Source organism: Lepidothrix coronata, unplaced genomic scaffold (assembly GCF_001604755.1).
Source record: "Lepidothrix coronata isolate B3197 unplaced genomic scaffold, Lepidothrix_coronata-1.0 Scaffold4, whole genome shotgun sequence".
Classification (NCBI taxonomy): Eukaryota; Metazoa; Chordata; class Aves; order Passeriformes; family Pipridae; genus Lepidothrix; species Lepidothrix coronata.
The window spans coordinates 10,048,074-10,069,786 of record NW_016690184.1 but is presented as its reverse complement, the minus strand read 5'-3'; the positions used below and the strand labels follow the sequence as shown (position 1 = coordinate 10,069,786).

Sequence of the window (21,713 nt, the reverse complement as noted above, 5' to 3'; positions counted from 1 at the left end):
CCCGGCAGATGAACCTCAGGATTAAAGGGTGGGAACCTACGTCCTGGGGACCTCACTGCCACTGTCCAAGCTTGCTCGGCCCCGGCAGATGAACCTCAGGATTAAAGGGTGGGCTCAGTTCAGCGCACGCTGGGTCTCACCTAAAAAATCCACTGCGCAGGCTCGAAGGGTTAATGACCTTTCCCAAATCTTCGCTCGCGAAGACTGGCCATTATTATTATATCTTTATTGCAATTTATTTGTACAGGGCCAGCATTTTATAAAGGAAATTGAATTGGATTAGATAGCAAGAGACATTTACCCATTATGCAATGGAAAGAGAAAAAAGACACAGCCTTGAAAAGTTCTGTGACTCATTTGCTGATTTCCTTTCTTACATTCTCAGTCCCACTTGGAAGTTTTCCTTCTCATATACCTGGCCCCCTCACTGTCGATTGCTTCATAGAGGTCTTTTTTATTCTCTGCTGTTGCATGCAAATAACCAAGGTAGGCCACACAGAGGCTAATTGTTATCAGTCCAAATGCCATCACAGGTTTGTTCTGAGAAGAAATAAAAAGATAGTACATGTTTTTAGTGAAAACTTTTTTCATTCAACTCAAACATTACATTACATTCTTCTATTTTAGATTAGAAAGTGAACAGTAAACTATTGTGACATCTGCAAAAATCATCACTGCCTTCTTGCAGATTGAATTTTTTGATAGCAAAAAGAATTTCCTCTCAAAAAGAAGATCCTTTCTGGAGACAGAACACCACATTGCCCAGTGCTCTGTATTTTGCTGGGCAGAAATGCTGCTTGAGCATGAATGAATAAGCCAAAACCAATTACTAAAGGTCATTACTACAAACTTCTAACAGAATTCACCTGGATATACTACTGGGACAATGCCCTCTGCTCCTACCAAGCAAACTCGATTATAGGTTTTGTATTATAATCACAAAATTTACTTCTATTATACGCATAAAATGTCATTCATTGCTGGGTTCTGCAAGTGCAAATAAAACCTCAAGTTCATTAACTTAATTATACAAGAAAAAGAAAAATCCAAAATCCCAAAAAGCTACCAAAAATCCTCTCATTTCATATCAAAGAAGTTTGCATTTTATGATTTGTTCCCTTTTAAATATTAAAAACAACTCCTATTACTTAACCTGTCAAATTACATGGGTAACATGTCTGTAAACAGACTTTCTGAAAGAAGCTTGACTAGGTACAAAAGAACCAGACAACACAACAGTGAAATAAGAGCTGCAATAAACAATGTAATGTTCTGGGCTCTTAACAATCAGAGTGGAAAAAAAAAATATTTTTAGTTACATTTCTGAGTGGTTTGCATGACAAGAGACTGTTATATAACACACACAGAATTGTGATCATTATTTTAAAGCAGCTGTGTCTCTTCAAGCATATTTAGCTTCTTGAGCATCTTACAGGTTTAATGAAAAGCTCTGGGTTCACAGCTCGGAAGAGCATAGTTGTCTGGACACTCCTCAGTCCTGGTTTTCTCTCTCCAGGTGTTTCATTTTCATTGGAAGGTTTGGTGGAAGACATGTTACTTAATATTGAATACTTCCTAAAAGCAGAATGAAAAACAGGTGTCATTTTTGTAAAAAACATAAAAGAGCTACATTCACTGAATAGGAGTTCACACTCAATTTGTCTTCCTTCAGCATGAATTTTAGTTTGTGTATATAGTAATGATTGCCTTCGGTGTCATCTAACATTCCCAGTTTAAGCACACCAATTTTCAATCCTGTTAATTTTGTGCACCCTAAAATTAACTTTTGGAGATGCACATCTTCATACAGCAAATCTGAATCTTCTGATAATGGGCTGAGGGTTTTTCACTTGCCTTTGGCTAATGCTTTGGCTACCTGTGGACTGAGCAGTATCAGTCTTCAGACCACTGGCTAAAAAGACAGTGCCAGGAAACATTGTTTTGGTTTTTTTTAACCCTTATATGCATCAGGACAGCCCACACCCTGCTGTAGTACACCCACCCAGCAGCCCCAGGACTCAGGTCTCACTTTTGCACACATTGGGCAGGTCCAAGACGCCTCGGGTTCAAACTGAAAGAGAGGAAGTCTAGGCTAGTTAGAATACAGAAGAATTAGAGCATGGAAGAAACTCCTTACTGTGAGGGTGGTGAGGCACTAGAACAGGTTGCCCAGAGAAGTTATGGATACCCCATCCCTTCAAGGCCAGGTGGGATGGGGCAACCTTTTCTAGTGAAAGGTGTCTCTGCCCATGCCAGGGAGGTTGGAACTAAATGATTTTATGGTCCCTTCCAACTCAAACTATTCTGTGATTCTATGATTCTATGCCACCTGAGCAAAGGTGGCAAAACGCCCTTGGCTAACGCTGCTGACTGAGGGGCAGAGGCGACACGGTGCTGGGGACCTCCCTGGGAAGGGCAGCGGAAGGGCAGACGCCTCCCGGCGGGCGGCGAGGGGGCTCCTGGCGTCACCACCGGGACAAAGGGGGCAGTTTGGCAGGGGAAAGGCCCGGCAGGGACTCCCAGGACATACAGGACTCCCGGGACACGCGGGACTCCCGCCGTCCCCGCCGCCTCAGGGAGCAGCGGAAGGAGGGACCGGGAGCAGCGGAGTAACGCCGCGCGCGCCCCCACCGCTACTCACCGCGCGCCGCCAACGGCTCCCCCCCGCGGGGCGGGGCGGGTAGGGCTGCGCCTGCGCATTGGCGCCCCCTCCCGGGCGGAGGGCAGTGGCGCAGCGGGAGGGGCGGGACAGGGCCCGGGCTCGCCCGTCCTTTCAGCCGTCCGGCGGCGGGAGGGGACCAGGCAGCGTGTACCCATCGGGCGGGGCTGTTGGCTTGCCTCCTGTATGAATCATAGAATCGTAAAGGTTGGAGGAGACCTACAAGATCATCCAGTTCAACCGTCTACCCAGCGCTACCACTGTAACCCCTAAACCACTAAACCATATCACCCAGCGCCAGATCCAGGCGCCTCTTGAACGCTTCCAGGGATGGTGATTCCACCACCTACCTCCTTGGGTAACCTATTCCGACGCCTGACCACCGTAACAGTGAAAAGTTTTTTTTCTAATGTCTGATCTAAGTCCCCCGTGTCTCAGCTAAAGGCCATTTCCTCGTCCTCTCACTGCAGGCGTGGTAAAAGAGACGATGAGGCTCCCCTTGAGCCTCCTCTGGGCTAAACACTCCTAGCTCCCTCAGCTGTTCCTCATAAGACATGTTGCCCTTCCCAGACATGCTCCAGCACCTCAATGTCCTTTTTAAAGTGAGGGGCCCAAAACTGAATGCAGTGCTGAATAAGGAGGTGGGGGAAGGAGCTGGCTCTGTGGGCAGAGGAGCCCTTCACTCCTCAGTGCCCGGGCATGGTCACACCAATCCCGAGAGCTGCCCGGGATTCATCCAGCAGTGCAAATGCTGGCAATCAGGCTGTCAGCAATTATGTTTTAAATGTGGGAAATGGAAAAGGAGGGGTAGTAAGTTTTGCCCGTCTGTTGATCTCAAGTGCCAGGATGGGGAAAGGGTGTTTCATGTGAAGACGGGTCTCTGGAAGTGCAGCTGGTTGAGCAGAAAAATACATTGGATTTTAAACATTTGATTTCTGTTGTGTAGATCCAAACTCAAGACTTTGGGCATCTGAAAACTCCTGGTTATGTAAATGCTGCTTTGTGGTGGTGTTTTGTTTCCTTTAATTTGTAAACAGTAAAATTAAGAAAATTGCCCGGAGTCCAGAGGAAACAAAGCCCACCTGATCACCTCTGACTGCTCATGCCACCCTTTCCACTTCCACTGACTTCAGTGCCATCGGGCAGTTTCAGCCCCTTTAGAAAGTAGAGGAGAAATTTGAAATTTTGGAAAAAACAATACATGGAGGGTAGGGAGGGACACAGATCAGTGTTCCCTAGGTAACCAGCTGGCAGAACCAAGATATGATGGATAATATTACAGACTTATAGCTGCAGCCAGCTGGAGGATTAGCACATATGTAATTCTGAGCTCACCAACTCCAGTTCACACTTCTCCATACCTGGAGGGTGTGTGAGAGGACTTTGGTGGAGCATATTGCAACCATGGGCACAGAAGGGGACAAACACAAGTCTTGGCAGATAGCTGGCTGAACATGAGCTAGCAGTGTGCCCAGGTAGCCAAGAAGGCCAGTGGCATCCTGGCTTGTATCAGAAATACTGTGGCCAGCAGGACTAGAGCAGTGATTATCCTCTTGTACTCAGCACTGGTAAGGCCACATCTTGAGTGCTGTGTCCAGTTCTGGGCCCCTCTGCTGGTTCAGTGGAGGGCAATGAAGATGATGAAAGGTCTGGAGCACAAGTCCTATGAGGAGTGGCTGAGGGAGCTGGGGTCTTCCAGCTTGGAGAAAAGGAGACTTGGGGGGATGTTATTGCTCTCAACAACTCTTGAAAAGAGGCTGTAGCCAGGTGGGGGTCAGTCTCTTTGCCTAAGTAACAAGTGACAGGACAAGAGGAAGTGGTCTCAAGTTGCATCAGTGGAGGTTTACATTGGATATTAGGAAAAATTTCTTCTTGGAAAGGGTAGTCATGTGTTGGAACAGGCTGCCCAACAAGGACTCAAAAGGCATGTGGATGTGGTGCTTGTGGATATGGTTTAGTGGTGAACATGGTGGTGCTAGGTGTATGGTTGCACTTGATAATCTCAGAGGTCATTTCCAACCTTAATGATTCTATGAAATGTAGAGGTATCCAGATACTCAGAACCACTTGCTCCATGGTTTGCTTTTTTTCAGTAATCAAGCTACTGTTTTTTTTTTTTTAAAGATGGCAGATTAATAGTATATTGCAGGTTAACTTGTCCCTTCTAAATCCAGATGGAGTATCTAAAGAATTTTTTTTGGTTATGTGACTAAATATAAGATGAGAAAATTAGTAGGGAAATAAGTTTTGGTGTCAAGAGAGGATTGAGTGGTATGTCTGGGTTTTGTGTCAACATTTAATTCACAACATACCATCTGCTAATCTGGTAGCTATTGTTTTGGCAGCATATGCCACACAGCTGATTTTGTTTGGAAACTATTGAGTAGGAAATCCAAGTGAAGCTTGCTGCTCTTGTTTGTTTTCATTTTTGTCTAATTGAAAGAAGTCAATAGGAGGTTTTTGCATGAGCCTTCATTTTTGGGAAGGTAGCTTGATTTTCTTGAGGGGAAGGGGGATTTTTTACAGTACCGTAAGAGATTATCTGCATACAGCTCCCAAGCAATTTTCCTCCCCACATTTTATATGGGAAGGCAAAACATTTATATCACCACACTGAGAAAGCACACTTGCTTATCGGCACATGCACCCCTTCCCAGCAGTTACACCATCCATGCAGATAAAAGTTCTGATCCAAAGTCAGTCAGGGTCATGATAGTATTTTCCAGGTTGTGGTAGGATGGGTTTATGTCAGAACACGTTTGCCATATAATGGTGGCAAGGACTGTTAGATTGGTGCTAGTTGTTGGGCACTTCCCATCTTTCTTATGGAGGACAGGTAAGTCCCAGACACCCTTGTCAGGGAAGGATTCGACTCTGTAAAAAGAACACCATTGGCCAGAGAGAAAATATTCTCCATGTGAAGAGCTGTGAGATAAGGCTTTTTGCATAGAAAGAGAAGCAAAGAGGGACATAGAAGAGAGTTTGGGTTTTGACGTGAATGTTGGTACTTGGCAGGTGTACTAAGCATGTTCCAGCTAGCCAGGTTAACCATACAGTGATGAAAAGCTTGGATTGCTTACTGTTTCTAGTTTTGCTTTTTGACTGTGGGAAAGTGTTGTATTTTATCTTTAATGTGAATATTTTGTTCCTATCATCTGACCCAACAGGATGTTGAAATGTTCAATCCATCAGGGCTTATAAAGCTGTTTGGCATCTTTTTATAGAAGAGACTCTATAAAGAGTAGAATAGTAAATATCTGTGGAATTTCTGAGTCACCCGTCGTCTAATATCTGAGTATCTCTTCTGAAAAATAACCACACAAAAAACCCTTCCTTTTCCAAACCTAAGTCCGTTACTGAGATTTATTTTCCTTTCAAATAAATTCCTTTGGGATTTTGCATTCAAAGGATTCTGCTGTATGCCATATTCATTCAGAACGTAATAGCAGTTTCTGCTTTTCTTGAGTCTCACATCCCCTTATCGTTTGAGCTGCAGAAGAGCCTCTGTAGGGAACAGAGCAAACCCGATGCTGTGCCCCGCAGACATCGTTAGCATGCGACAGCCAGCCTATTGCAGTCCGGGGAGCAGCAGCAGTGCCTCCACATCTTTGCTGATTGACCTCACAGCTCCTTCCTATTTCAAGTACCGCACAGGAACAGAGCTTCATATCGTCTTCAGCATAAAGATAGGGCGCCTCAAGCTACTGATAAGATTATCCCTACTTTAGAAACACAGTTACAGAGCTGTTGTGGGAAGAAAAAATTCTTTTTGCATCAACAGTGGGACTTCACTGGTATGACTTGTACTGAGGGGCAACTTTCATCACATGTTTGTTAGGGTTTTCATACGTGAGTGTAAACTGTGTGTCTGCATTCCTGTTTTACCTGATTTTTAAAATGTTTTAAACACTGTCAGTTTCACAATATTTTAATTAGAGTTGATAACTGGAAATTTTTTTTTTTTTTGTCCTGAACAAGTCTAGGGGAGAAGGGAAAGCAAAAATTAGGAATGAGAAGTACTCCCCCTTGCTCACAGCTAATGATGAGGGAACCCATTGTTGCACTGAGGCATGTGCAACAGTATTGTCATAATAAGGACATAACTACAGAAGAAAAAACAAACAGACCAGCTAGACAGGGGTGGCATTGAGAGCATTCTGTGTGGTTGTTGCTCCGCTCATGTCATTCTCAAGAGTCCTTATGCTGCTTTTCAGCAGCTCTTGCTCATTTCTGTCATTCCCACTGAAAAAAAGGCAGTTTTCAGACAGCAGCATGCAGTGGTTGGGACCCCTACCACTGACAATCCAAAACAGTTTTAAGGCAATTTACATTTTAAAAATGAAAATCTCTTAGAGTGAATCTTCTGTGTTTCATAACATTTTGTGTATGTCTTCTATAATACTTGATAGCCAGCTGTGTCTCTGAGAGACAAACAAGCCTTCCAGCAAAGATTAAAGCAATCATTATTCTTCAAACAAAAATTATTCTTCTGATTAAGCTTATAAATTTTTTTCAACAGAATTCAGTATGGAAGGAAAAAGACACTTTCTTTGGTTCTACTTTCATTAATGAGTGAGCAAATTGTTTCTAACTGGGAACAGAATAATACCAAAACTGAAAACATCCCCTCTGGAAAGAAAAAGCTAGTTTCTACTACAAAGGAAGAACAGAGAAACATGTGCAGTACTGAATTTTCTCATTACAACAATATGGAGCCAGATACCTTAGAGTGGGTTTAAAGACAAACTTGAGCTAAGACTGCATCTCCAAAAAGGAGGGGCAAGGGGAGACCTGTTTGCGCTTGTAGTTGCTCTGGTCTTCCTTGCGTGCGATCTCAGAATCGCTCAGCCTTGGAGTAGGCCAATTTTTTGCTCAACTCCCTAGTCCAGCTGAAAACTAATATTGCCAGAAAACAAACAAACAAAAAGTATTTTTTTCAGCTGGATGAGTGAGATGATCTGATGTAAGCAGGCCAATGCAGTTGGGAAGGCATTTGGGAGTGGGGTCACAGACCAGGACTGACCTCTGCCTTCAACACTTGGGCTCCCAATAAATTTAAGCTGGGATAAGTTAAAATCCTTCTAGTGCCCTCTCTCATCTAGGCACTCTTCAGATCTCAGACAGGGAACACAGCTCCTAAGAAGACTACAGAGGGCAGAAATTTCACAGGTTCAACAGAGCAAACTCCATAGTAAGGAACTCTGTCACGCAGTAACCTGGAACTCTCAGATTTTCTGCACCTTACAGTTGCTTTTTAATATATAAATACCACCACACAGAGTCATAGAATCATTAAGGTTGGAAGAGACCTCCAAATCATTGAGTCCAGCCTTTGACTGAACACCACCATGCCAGCTATGCCATAGCGCTGAGTGCCATGTCCAGTCGTTTCTTGAACATTTCCAGGGATGGTGATTCTACCGCTGCCCTGTGCAGCCCATTCCAATGCTTAACCATGCTTTCAGTGACAACATTTCTAGTCTCCAGCCTGAACCTCCTCTGGTACAGCTTAAGGCCATTCCCTCTTGTCCTGAGAAGAGGCTGACCCCCACCTGGCTAAAACCTCCTTTCAGGTAATTCTAGAGATTGAAAATGTCTCCCCTGAGCCTCCTTTCCTCCAGGCTAAACACCCCCAGTTCCCTCATCTGCTCCTCGTAGGACTTACCCTCTAGACCCTTCTCTGGATGCACTCCAGCACCTCAATGTCTTGCTTGTAGTGAGATGTCTAGAACTGGACACAAGACTTGAGGTGTGGTCTCACCAGGGCCGAGTACAGGGGAACAATCACTGCCCTAGTCCTGCTGGCTACAGTATTTCTGATACAAGCCAGGATGCCATTGGCCTTTTTGGCCACTGGGGCACACTGCTCGTTAATGTTCAGCTGGTGTTGACCAGCACCCCCAGGTCCTTTTCCACCAGGCAGGTTTACAGCCTCTCTGCCCCCAACCTGTAGTGCTGAAGGGGTTGTTGGGACCCAAGTGCAGTACTCAGCACTTGGCCTTATTGAACCTCACACAACTGGCCTTGGCCCATCAATCCAGCCTGTCCAGATCCCTCTGCAGAGCCTTCTTGCCCTCCAACAGACCAACGCTCCCACCCAGCTTAGTGTCATCTACAAACTCACTGAGGGTTCACTCTATCCTCTCGCTCAAATCATTAATAAAGATATTAAAGAGGACTGGCCCCAACACTGATCCCTGGGGGGCACTACAGGTCACCGGCTGCCAACCGGATACAGCACCATTCACCACCACCCTTTGGGCCCAGCCATCTAGCTAGTTTTTCACCTAGCAAAGAGTGAACTTGTCCAAGTAATGGGCTGCCAGCTTTTCCAGGAGAATGCCATGGGAGATGGTGTCAAAGGCTTTGCTGTAAGTCCAGGTAGTCTACATCCACAGCCATCCCCTCACCCACTGGGTGTGTCGCCTGGTCATAAAAGGAGATCAGGTTAGTCAGGCAAGACTTGCCTTTCACAAAACCATGCTAGCTGGGTTTGATCCCCTGGTTGTGCTGCATGATGGCTCTCAAGGTGATCTGTTCCTTGACCTTGCCCAGCACTAGAGATAAGGAACCTGTAGTTCCTCAGATCCTCCTTGTAGACAGCTGTCACATTGGTTAACCTCCAGTTAACTGGGACCTCTCCAGTTAGCAAAGACTGATGATAAATGATGGAAAGGGGCTTGGAGAGCTCTTCCACCAGCTCCCTCAGTACTCTCAGATGAATCCCATTTGGTCCTACAGACTAAATGGGTCTAAATGGCTCAGCAGTCCACCAACTACTTCCTGCTGGATTGCAGGGGCCTGTTCTGCTCCCTTTCCCTGTCTACAATTTCAGGGGGCTGTTTGCCCTGAGGATAACCGGTCTTTCTATTGAAGACTGAGGCAAAGAAAGCATCAAGTACCTCAGCCTTTTTCTCATCCTTGGTTACAGTGTTCCCCTCTGCATCCAATAAAGGATGGAGATTTTCCTTGGCCCTCTTTACAATGTTAATGTATTTATAAAAGCACTTTTAATTACCTTTCACAGCAGTAGCCAGATTGAGTTCTAGCTGAGCTTTTGCCTTTCTGATTTTCTCTGTACATGACCTAACAAGACCCTTGTACTCTTCCTGAGTTTTCTGCCCCTTTTTCCAAAGGTCATAAACTCTCTATTTTTCCCTGAATTCTAGTGAAAGCTCCCTATTCATCCAGGCCAGTCTTCTTCCCCACTGGCTCATCCTTCCCCACTGGCTCATCCCTTCAAGGGACAGCCTGCTCCCTTGCCTTTAAGATTACCTTCTTGAAGTATGTCCAGCCTTCCTGGACCCCTTTGTTTTTAGGGGCTGTTTTCCAAGGGACTCTCTGAAACAGTGTCCTGAACAGACCAAAGTTCACCCTCTGAAGTCCAAGGTAGAAGTTTTGCTGACCCACTTCCTTATTTCACCACAAATTGAAAACTATATTTTCATGGTTGCTATGCCCAAGGTGGCCTCTGACCACCATATCTCCCACCAGACCTTCTCTGTTTGTAAACAGAAGGTCAAGCAGGGCCCCACTACTTGTAGGCTCACTTATGAGCTGTGTCAGCAAGTTATTTTTCACACACTCCAGGAATGTCCTAGACTGCCTCCTCTCTGCTGTCATGAGCTTCCAGCAGACACCCAGCAAGTTAAAGTCTCCCACAAGAAAAAGGGCTAGTGATCATGAAATGTCAGCCAGCCACTTATAAAATAGTTCATCTGCCTCTTCATCCTGGTTGGGTGATCTATAACAGACTCCCACCAGGGTATCTGCCTTGTTAGCCTTCCCCCTGATCCTTACCCATAGGCACCCAACCTAATCATCACTATCATTGAGCTCTATACAGTTGAAACACTTCCTAATGTACAGAGCCACCCCACCACCTCTCCTTCCTCTCCTGTCCCTTTTGAAGAGCTTGTAGTCATTCACTGCAACACTCCAGTCATGGGAGTTATTCCACCATATTTCCACGATGGTGACTATGTTATAGCTTTCCTGCCACTCAATGGCCTCTGGCTCCTCTTAATTCAATACAATAGAGTGGCACTGTCTAATGTTTATATACTAGGTACGATGGAGATACAACTGTGAGTGTCATAAAGATGCTTAAACAGTTTGACATTAAAGTGATAGGATTGTAACTACTCAGTTCAATAGGCTCTTGGGGCTTTTTTTCTTTTCCATCTCTGTAGGACAGTTACAATTGCTCAGATGTCTTTAATGCCATAAAAAAGTTTGGATTTAAAGTTAAATTTTGATTTTCTCAGTACTACAGGTGATCACAATATTCCTACAGTACTACAGGTAATCCCAGTATTCCTACAGTGATTTTAGCCTTTGAATTACTTATGTGAATGGGACCTTGTTCAGCCATCCATGGCTTTTGTCAGGCATTCAGCAGCAGTACCGGGAGGAAGGTGCTCACCTGGCAGGTAGCTCCCTCCAGCAGGCAGCTGGAAGGCTTTGTTTGGACTTGCAGTCCAGCTCCAAGATATGGTACCTTCAGTCACACTCCCGAGGCATCAGCTTCTCTGGGGTACCAAGGTCCTGATTCAGGCACCCATTAGGCTATGTGGTACCTTCCTCTCTGTAAAACTACAGAACATTCACATATAATTCCTGGATAACAGTCACAGTAAGTTTAAGCTAAATAAACTATACTATGAATAAATTATACTGCGAAGAATTCATGTAAGAGGCAAGGAATTCGGTCTTTCTCCTTATTTTGTAATGTTACTCAGCAGTATAGCCACATCCCAGGTAAAAATGGCCACCAAAGCATTGATATTCAGTAAGATGCATTAGGCAGAACATAAACACTTATTCCTTAGCTTAGTTATTAAAAATAAAGCTATAGGCTTTCTGGTGAGGAGTGGTTCATCTGCCTAGTCCAATGTGGGAATCAATTAACAGGTACAGTAACCAAAATATATTTTAATAACAAAATTCAGGCTTCACTTGCTTAGGAAAACCACCGTAATTTAAAATTCTAAGAGAAAGGCCTTTCTGTGCAGTGTATTGTTAGGAGTGATGTGTGCCTAAAAGAATATTTGTGTTTTATGGACAGTTGATTTGCCCAAGACAACACAAAATACAAATCCGATGTAAAATGTCAGAGAGCAAACAGGGTGGGAGTTAAGGCTCACAACACACGTGTCTTCAGGCTGTGCCGTTGCTACTGTGAAAGAACAAAGTGTGCAGTGTTTGAACTGATGCCAATGAGTGCTCAAAAGATGCAGATAAATCCTGTGACTTCAAATAAATGCCACGGTTTCCTCATATCTTTCTGATGATACAAGATGCTTTATGGTTCTGGTTTGAACAGTGTGCCAGGAGAGATGATCAGGTTTCACTCATTTAGTTTATATTACCTAGAAGATAAGCAGTTTCCATCTTCAAGGCTTAAAGAGTAACTCCCTTTGTCGGAAATCTATTGTTAATTGTTAATTCCACTAGAAAGCTGGGGTCCAGCTGCAATCATTCACTGAGGTGCAGGTAAGTTAAGAGTTTCTTGTTATAAAATGTAGTTTCACTGAAGGAGAAGTTGTTTTTCAGATGTCAAATAGGCTTGATAATAGCCTCAATCGAGTGTAGCATCAGTCAGCATAAACCAAGGATATAATCCTCTTTTTGCTGCACTACCGCAGTACTTTATAACTATAGAGTTAAAAATTTTAATGGGGCCATTGCTGATTGCTTGTTCATGTGGAAATCTTTTGACTTTTTCAATTCTTTTTTTATTTTATGAGTTGACTAAAGCATTAAAACAGTAACAGTAGCCTGAATGGAACAGTAATACTTATTAATGCTGAAGATCATTTGCTTCGGAAGGAGGTTTTTGGTTACATCAGGAGAGCATGGGAGAGATGGGCTATTCGTTTGGCATGAAGGTGAGGAGAAATGCAGTTGTAGTTGTGTAGGTGAAATATGTACATCATGACTTAAAAAAATTAAGTCATTTTGCTGAACTTAATTTTTTTTAATTACAGAGTTTACTAAGTAACAAAGAAAACAGTGAACTGTGTCTGCCCTCTCTCAAAACCCATTCATTGCTGCAGAGAAGAGACCACAGCAATTAGCAGCTGGCAAAACATCACACTCAGCAGCTGCTGGGTTTTTAAGTAGTGGTTGTGGTTTCCCTAAATACAAAACAAGACAGGATTTTGTCACCACTTGCTATAATAATAATGCCAAGCGTGTTTTATGTTATGAAGCCACTGAAAATGTAGTTTAGAAGTTGTATTTTCAGGGAAGTGAATGTTTGGCAGCTAAGATCCTGAAGCCCAGAAAGGAAGATTTGTCCCAAATCACTGCAGAAGCTCATGCAAAAGTCAGTTGTAAATGCCAAACCAACCAGCTTCAGTATGGTGCTAAATGACCAGCTGAGCCCTTTTCCATCTAGTCTTTTCTTTTCCTTTCTGTAGTTGTTTGGCAAATAAATACCTAGGCTAATGTTTTTACACACCACATGTATATTTTAAGCACTATTTAATTGTTTGTGGAATTCTACTTTTAATATCAGAGTAACCAGCGTTTTATCTCCCAATGTACGAAAGGGCTTATTTCTTGCTCCAAGGAGCTAAAAGTTAATAATAGGCATAGAACAGTGAGTGGTTAGAATCAGTAAGCTAAGGGGAAAGCAAGGGACTGGGCTATGAGAGATAATCATTCTTTTCACAGATCTGCTTCTGATGTGCTGAGTGATGCTGGATAAACCTCTCTGGTGGACATCTCCACCTCAACAGCAAGTGTTGTCTTTGTCTAGATTGTCAATGTTTTGAGGATAAGACTCCCTTTCTTATTACATGTAATGAAAGGGTTTATATCAATGAAGTTCATTCTTAAGTGTCTATAGATTACTTTTTTGTCTGTCCATGAGACAAGAGCAAGCTATTGTCAATATATTTACCTCTGCCATTTGGAGGCCTCCACCTTCCACTGAAAGCATCTCAAGGATGAAACAGATAGGAAACCTTTGGCTCACATCAGCCTGAGAACCACAGACTCTGCTGCACTACCAACCACTAGCAACTGTCGTGGCAGAAGTGAACAACTTGTCCAGCACACGGCCAGGAGAGCTCCATTTGCTCATGGGTGGTCACACCTTACCTGGCTTGGTTTTGAAGAGCCTTAAAAAGCAATGAGTATCAATACTATATTAAGGTTACAGCTTTACTTATTCTATGATAAGAGATGAGTTGTCTGAAGAAGTCAAAGTTAATTTTTGTGACCTCTGTTTTCTCGTTTACTCTCTTATAAGGATCTGGAGATCACCTTGGAGTTCTCATCATTGAACAGGAAACAAAGGTGTTGCAAGGTTAGTGTCTTGTACTAACAGTTCTTCAGCTCCTCTTGCAGATGTGCAACAGTTTGAACAGCTGGTGCATGTGCAGCTTGGTAGTGTGAATTGAATTATACTGTTCCTTGGTGTTCCCAGGTGGTTTCCTCATCCCTCCTCTTTTCTAGCACTGGAGCACTGAAATAGATAGACCATGGTGGGGACTGGTGAACTGTCAGGAATAGTTTCTGCACAACTAAGCTGTTTGAAAGCCAGAGAAAAAGCAAATCAGTGTTTTTCAGCCTGTGGACTTCACACCTCTGGCAGTCAGTAAGGAAGCAGTAGGCAGTCCATGAAACAAAGATTCAGCAACCATAAAATGGATGCACACTTCCTTATATCAATAAACAGGGAAGGTAAGGGGAAAATGCAGTTACTAAACGAACATCTGAAGTTAGGCTTCATTATTTGTTTGGTTGTTTATGGAAACCATTGTGCCAATGCTTCTTTTTTCTTTTCCTTGCTGTTTGGGAAAAAAATAAAAGTGCTGTGATGCTGTTTTGATTAAAGTGTAAAAAAAAAAATTGAGAGGATAAACTCTCAAAACTGTTACCAGCTCTGATATTTTGTGATTCTATACCCTCCTCTGTGATTTCTAATTCTGCTCTCTGCTTTATCATTTTTTGCCACTATTTATGGTTCTCTTTCTTCCTGTAATATATATAAAAAAAGGGTAAGTTGTAGGTGCAGCAAAATATTCCCCAGGAATGTTTAGTTTAGAAAAAGGAGTTTTTCCATCTCTCAACCTGTGAGGATAATTCAGTTTGCATGTGCAGAATTGATAGATCCACTGTTCACAGGATTGTGTTCTTTCTCTTATTTCTTGCCATTCCACTTCCATTTCCCATAACACTGTGCCTTCTTCCTGTAATTTTTCAGCTCTCCAAGCTCCAAATTGTCTGCCCTCTTTGTGCCTCTAACACTTTGGATGCTTTCCCCACTTCTTTTTAGTTATTCAGTTTGTTCTTGCATTTTCTTACTGTCCCTCTCCTCTCCCCCAGTTTTCCTCCACACAAAGATACCTTTTCTGCTTTTAAATTAATTAAATTAGCAGAGCTGATTAAAATCTAGGTGAAGCAATTCTCTGAGCCCTGTGCTTTTCAACAGATGCATTACTCAATGTACATTAGTCAATCTTCTGTAGACCTCAGTGAATGACAGAAATGAATATTTGATGAATATATTCAACAACAATAGCATTATTCAAACACTTTACTCAATGAAGTACATTCAGCACATTCAGAAGTTAATGGTTACTCTGTTTGCTCAGCAGAGCATGTGCCTAGCCCCAAGGGGGGAAACCAAGTCACTCCCACATTTGAGGGAAAACAAGGGGTGGGGAGGCTCTTCTGGTCATTTGTGTCTCTAGTGAGCAGGAAAAAATGTGTGTGTATGTTGTTGGTGGTTGGTTTAAGTCACATCTAGGAAGTAAATTATGTATGTGAAGAGGAAGAGAGATGACCTGCTCTATTTACTGACTGGCAGAACTTGTTCTCATGCTTATCACTTGTACTTCAGTCAGAAATGAGTAAAACAAATCAATGTATCTCTGATCTTCACCTTTTGTCCCAACTGGAGTGTGCATGTGTATATGTGTATCAAGCCAGGGGCTGAAGTAAATCTAACCTCACTTCTTGCTCCATTCAACATTTTCTTGAGCACTTGGTGGGTCCTTCCAACTCAGAATATTCTGAGAAATGATTCTGTGAAATAATCTATCTTCTACTGATTAAGACTCTTTAGTGCCTCCTTTGTAATTTCCCGTAGAGGCCAAGTCTTTTTTGTGGTCTTAATGTCCACAGTGCCAAGTAGATGCTGCTTTGACCCTTTTGTAGTTTTTTTAAACCTTTGAGTATTTTCATTGTCAGCCTCAGCATTGGATGTAAATTGATGTAAATTGATGTCATCTACATTTTCCACAATCTACTCAATTTCTTTAGCCAGCTTCCCTTCTTGACTCCCTTTGATTCATTCTGCACAAAATGAACCTCCTCTGAATGCTAAGGCTGAAATCTCTCCTTGGCTACAAAGATTTGAATCACATTTTTTCTTCTCTTGTCCTCAGGTTAGTCAGAATATAATTTTGCCAAAGTGTCACATCCTGACACCACTCAGCATCTGCTTTGATGTGTATTGCCACTTCTAGAAGTGCTACAAAACCTCTTACACTGTCATATTTTTCCTACTGCTCAGCTGTGTGCTTACTAGAAGATTTCTCTTTTATTGTTGTCTGAATCCTCACCTTGCTCTTAATGTCATACAGCCCACATAATGTCTTTGTCTTCTCTAGCCTCAGCTAACTTTACTTCTCAGCAGTCTGTGCCTGTGCTGTTCCATTAAGTCAATTTTCTCTTGTTTATCAGTTGAGTAACTCCTTATCTTTGAGGTCCATTTTAGTTTTTCCATTCCATATGTTCTTTGCAAGGCTTCAGTGAATTAATTGAATTTTCAAAGCATACAAAAGCATCAGTTAACATCCACATCTATAGCAAGAGTGGTGCATAAAGCAAACAAATCTTTTAAAGGCACATTTGCAGCTCCTTTGAAGAGAGGAGCTGTGCTGGTTATAACCCAAACAATACCACGAAACAGGCTCTGTGGCCCTTTAGGCTTGAAGCTGAAGGTTGTCCTTTACAGCCATTTCTCAATATCATGTGAAGGCTGCCAAGTGGAAAAAAATATAACCAAAGTTCTGCAGGCTTCTGGCTGTAGAAGCACTGCTGGCCACAAGACCTGACCTGCAGTCCTTTAATAGATTTCAGTTTCTCCTCAACAGAGCACACAGACCAGGAACCATCTTCAGATCTGTAAAATCCTCAAAGTAAATTTCTCAGACTATATTTAGGTATCTCCATGGCCTGATTTCCACCAGTGTTGGCTGCCACTGATTTTTGCGCCTTGCTGGTGACCCAGCATATCTTTTATTTCTGTTCAGCTGAAGGCTCAGAACTGGTATAATTCCAGGCATGGATTAATAGTTGACATTAGGCTTTTTACATTAGAAAGGGATGGTGTGGTTATTGTGGCCATTAGCAAAAGCCCCTTTCAGCTGTACTCATTTTACATGGCATAACAAAATTCAGTCTTCCCTTCAACACTGCCTGTGTGCATCTTAAAAATCTTAGGAAGGGCCTCTTTAGGTTTTCTGTCAAATCTTCTTCAGAGGACAGCTCATCCACAAGATGCACACATATGTGCTCACATTCATACCTGCTCCTGTGAATGCTTTGTTTCCTTGCCTGTGCTTTATCACAGTGGTATCATTATGCTTTGCTGCTCAGCTCCTTTGAGACTGATGCAGTGATTGCGTGTTACTTACCTAGGAAGCATCAAAGCGCTGGTGCTGCTGTCTTCAAGAACTTGGTTTAATCTTCTGCTTGAGCTCTGTTTGCAGATGTGGAGGACAGAAACAGCTCTTTAAAGAGGTATTTCACAAAGTCACTATCCTCCAAACATGTTTAAAAGCATAGGAGCATATGTCTGAAAAGATATAAGCTAACTGATATTTCCCTGTTATTTTTTATTGCAGCATAGAGAAGTAGCTTGGTAACCATTCTTCCCAGTATAAATCAGCAATATATTAATTTCTGCAGCTGTCCTTCAGCTCCTCAAGTAAGTAATGAGCTCTAATGGTAGCACTGCAGGAATACCCAAACAACCTTGCTCCCCAGCAGAAGTCTGGCCATAGGCAAAAGTCATGATGGGCTGCAGAATCAAGAGAGAGCAAAAGAAGTACTGAGCTTTATAGAATCACAGAATCATTTAGGTTGGAAAAGACCTCCAAGATCATCAAGTCCAACGTTTGGCTGATCACAACCTTGTCAACTAGACTGTGGCACTAAGAGCCATGTCCAGTTATTTCTTGAACACCTCTAGGGATGGTGACCCCACCACTTCCCTGGGCAGCCTGTTCCAATGCCTGACAACATTTCCTGTGAAGCTTTGTGATGCTGTGGCCTCATTGCTACTTGAACTCAAACTTGCCAGAGGACGAACTTGCTCATACATCAGGAGTAACTGCAGCTACAGCAATGGGATTTGTATGTGCCACTGCAACCACAGAGGGGTACATTTCCTCTCCTGCTAGGCAGAGCTTGCAGGAGCAGTAGATGGGTAAGGACATTAAAAGAACACAAAGATCTGGAAAATTCTGATTTCCCTCCTCATATCTTCCAGCCATTCTGTGTCCTGGGAATACGTTTACTTTTTGCTCTTTCAAAACAAGGGAGTTTGATATCCTCAAAGATCCACTCAGACCAGGAGATAGGGCCAGGTGGAAAAGTGACTGTATATTCTTGGGGGTTATCTCAGGTCTTCTTTTGACTTTGACAAGAGTCTCACTGCCACTGGCTCCCTTAACCAGCTCTTCCAAAATAAGTGTTACAGATTTAGGACAGGGGAAAACTTGTGCAGATAAGAAACTGTAACACACACATATGCACATATTTTTGGAGCGATAAGATATACACATGATATACACATAATAAGAAATACAACAAATAAAATCCAATGAAGCAGGACAGGATTTAAAATGTTGCACAAGCTTACCCAGAAGTCAGACCACAGACAAAAAGAAATCAATTTGCACTTGTGTAGTCAAGTTATTATGGGACACGTGGCTCCTATACATAAATTTGAAAGCAAAATCTTATTTGCCTGGGCTTAGTATTTGCATAACTGACAGGTCTAAGTTAAGTGTACTTCAGTGGTAGAGTGCCAGCCTGAACTTGCCAGAGAAAGCTCTACCTGTCAGAAGACCCTTGGGGAGAGCACGCACATTTCTCACAGAGGACAGTTTAACAGAATGATTAAGCTTCAGCCTAATTGACAAAATGTATTAAAACAGCACATAAATTTTGTGTAATAGCCTCAGAATGTACAAATTATCAGAAACAAGATCAGCTTGTTGTTGTTTTCCTTTTTAAATGCCTAATAATTTTAAATTATTTCAGCTATTGGTTATATTTCATGTTGAATGAATGTCTCATTTTTCTTCACCCAAGAGGAAGCATCTCTCTGATCCTGTGTTTCTTTGATACAGCATTTCCTTCTTTCCTTGAAGAGAAAAATGAGCTGGGGATTCCTATGTGATCTGCTGAGTGGAGTGAATAAATACTCAACAGGAGTTGGAAGAATTTGGGTAGCTGTTGTGTTCATGTTCCGCTTACTGGTTTATGTTGCAGCCGCAGAAAACATCTGGAAATATGAACATGATGAATTTGAATGCAATATCAAACAGCCTGGTTGTGAAAATGTCTGCTTTGACCATTTTTTCCCTGTCTCCCACATCAGACTTTGGGCTTTGCAATTAATCATGGTCTCCACCCCTTCACTCTTGGTTGTTTTTCATGTTGCCTACAGAGAGAAACACCACAACCAGAAGCTTTACAGAAACCCAGGAGAGATAGATGGTGGATTGCTGTGCACTTACCTAATCAGCCTCATTTTAAAAATAGGATTTGAAATAGTTTTTCTTGCTCTGTTTTATAAATTGTACAATGGATTCAAAATACCACATCTTGTGAAATGTGACATAAGACCATGTCCCAGTAGCGTAGACTGCTATATTTCCAAACCCACAGAGAAGATGATTTTCCTCTCTTTTCTGGTGGCAACTTCATGCCTGTGCATCATACTAAATCTAAGTGAATTGACTTATCTAATTTTCAAATACTCCCCAAAATGTTATCTGAAGAGATACATGAAGAAACAGCAAGGCTCCAAAAGCAATTGTCGCAAATCAGAAACCATTGGTTACAACAGAGCAGCACCTGAAGGACGATTCCCCGATAGCCCCTCATCTTTGCCTCTGAATATACGAGATGAACATGAAAAATGTTCCCCGTTGACTTGAAAGAAGGCTGGAGACCACCCTCCCATTACACAAGCTGCTTTTGACAAATTGCTTTTCCCATGAGTGCTTTACAGAACTGAAAGGATAGTTACAGAGGAAATACTGTTTCTCTACTAGTTCCCCATTACTCTAGCTGATAAATTCAGTTACATTATATATGTCATACATAAAATCATCGAGATCTTTTCATGTTTAAACAAGAAGTGTAGAAGCCTGAGAATCCCATGAAGTTTTAATATAAACACAGACGCTTATGATAAATCATGTGAAACAATTGCTCACAGTTGTGTATTGAATATTGCACAGAATTGCTTTGGTACAAGCAAAAAGAGGCTTTTTATATGCAGAGGTGGAAGAACCTGGGACTGATTAAGAAACTGAACAATAAGGGGATGTACAGCATTTGTCAGGTGGGTGGATCTGATGACTGTTGCAACAGCAATAGGAAAGTGCTGGTGTTTGAAGTGAACTATGTAGTCACATGCCCATTCCACCAGACTAGAAAACATATCAAAACCAGAAAAAACCAAGAAGAGGTAGACGCATCTATTTTAGCCCACTTGCTTATTTAGCTGTTTATGGAGTACCTCCTTCTGAAAGCATCTGAGCCCTTTACAACTTTAAGGGTATTAATCATCAGAACTCATCCTCTAAGGAAAGGCACTTGCTCAAACTTGTGCAAGCAGCACCAAGCAGCTCCCGAGTCATTAGATTTGTCTTCTGCTTTGTGATTGTGGCATTTAAGAGAAAGGATCATTCCCAGTTCCACAGGAGTGAGTAGAGAAATGCAGACCACGCAATATGGCAGAACAGTAGCCAGTAGTCCCTAGTATTGAATAGCCTGGAATCTGGTCCCTTAAGTAAGGCTGAAAATACTGCTGCTCTTTCCTTCAGTAGATTTCTCTGCTGTAAAAATATGAAAAACCTCCAGTAGAAACAAAGTAAAAAAGAATCATCTATTCCCTTCCCCCCAAGTTTCAGAATCTCTCTTAAATACCACACACTTCTGCTCTGTGTTATGTGTATCATTTGGGAAAACAGGAAAGGGATAGAAATTAGCTAAGACATGTCTTCTGTTGAACCTAGACTTTTAAGACAACAGAAACTAGTGCCTAAAAAAACTTATTTCAGGGTGGTGTGCTCTTTCTGTTGCTGAAATGAAAGACCTTTGAACAGATATCAGTAGTGAGCCTGATCAAAATGCACCCTTTAGCATTACATTTATGAGTAGTGGGGTACCAGTTACAGAATTAACTTTAAGAACTAGTGAATAAACTATGTGCTTTTTGACTGTGATTTTCAAGGTGTGTTGGTTTTTTTCCTAAAATGAACCTACTTTTATAAGGTTTTGCTGCCGAATTGACCAGTGACAGCAGTCCCTCAGATACCACCTTGCCAGCCTGTGGTCAGTTAAAGTTTTACATCTCGAGTGATGCTGAATCAGTACCTATATCAAGACAAGGTGCTTTACGTAATTCAGGATGTTTCCTGTTAAATTTCTACATACACAGAAATGTGGCTCATGACAGAAATTCCAGTTAGAAAGTCTTTTGCAGCTACTGGACAAAACCCACCAAAGAATGCATGAAGCAAAACCACTGCCCATGAGCCCTGTGAAACTGTGACTTCCACAGTCTGAGTAACGGAGAACAAAACCCAAAATCATCTTGGACCTTTTGTGCCCTCATGCATAATTTTTTTAAGATAAGGGCAACACTACGAAAGAAAAAAGTGTTTCTAAAATGTCTGGGTTTTAATTATTGAGGACAGATTTCAAGACAGCACACTAATGAAAAAGTATTCATTGTTTTTAAAGTAAGGTTTATTTGGGAGAAAATGAAGAGAAGCAAACACAGTTTAGA

General features: G+C 42.3%; 2 protein-coding genes across 13 annotated transcripts; one reads left to right on the top strand and one right to left on the bottom strand.

Moving 5' to 3' along the window:
• Positions 1-220: 220 nt before the first annotated feature.
• On the bottom strand, positions 221-2,677 carry SMIM8 (small integral membrane protein 8). Of its 5 annotated transcripts, none has more exons than XM_017825232.1 (4): positions 2,642-2,677; positions 2,030-2,071; positions 1,434-1,575; positions 221-540 (listed from the first exon to the last, which is right to left on the bottom strand). In XM_017825232.1, exons 3-4 carry the CDS (start codon positions 1,551-1,553, stop codon positions 382-384), a joined length of 279 nt encoding a protein of 92 aa, XP_017680721.1. In that variant the 5' UTR covers positions 1,554-1,575; positions 2,030-2,071; positions 2,642-2,677; the 3' UTR covers positions 221-381. The 5 variants fall into 5 exon arrangements, with proteins under 5 accessions (XP_017680721.1, XP_017680734.1, XP_017680729.1 ...); XM_017825245.1 differs by having other exon boundaries at positions 2,003-2,071; positions 2,642-2,660; XM_017825240.1 differs by lacking the exon at positions 2,642-2,677 and adding an exon at positions 2,531-2,624 and having other exon boundaries at positions 2,003-2,071.
• Positions 2,678-2,716: 39 nt separating this feature from the next.
• GJB7 (gap junction protein beta 7) lies at positions 2,717-21,462 on the top strand. 8 transcript variants are annotated; one of them, XM_017825187.1, is made up of 4 exons: positions 2,717-2,843; positions 6,156-6,366; positions 13,920-13,976; positions 19,039-21,462. In XM_017825187.1, exons 2-4 carry the CDS (start codon positions 6,187-6,189, stop codon positions 19,849-19,851), a joined length of 1,050 nt encoding a protein of 349 aa, XP_017680676.1. In that variant the 5' UTR covers positions 2,717-2,843; positions 6,156-6,186; the 3' UTR covers positions 19,852-21,462. The 8 variants fall into 8 exon arrangements, with proteins under 8 accessions (XP_017680676.1, XP_017680670.1, XP_017680657.1 ...); XM_017825181.1 differs by having other exon boundaries at positions 2,717-2,866; XM_017825168.1 differs by having other exon boundaries at positions 2,717-3,017; positions 6,150-6,366.
• Positions 21,463-21,713: the final 251 nt, after the last annotated feature.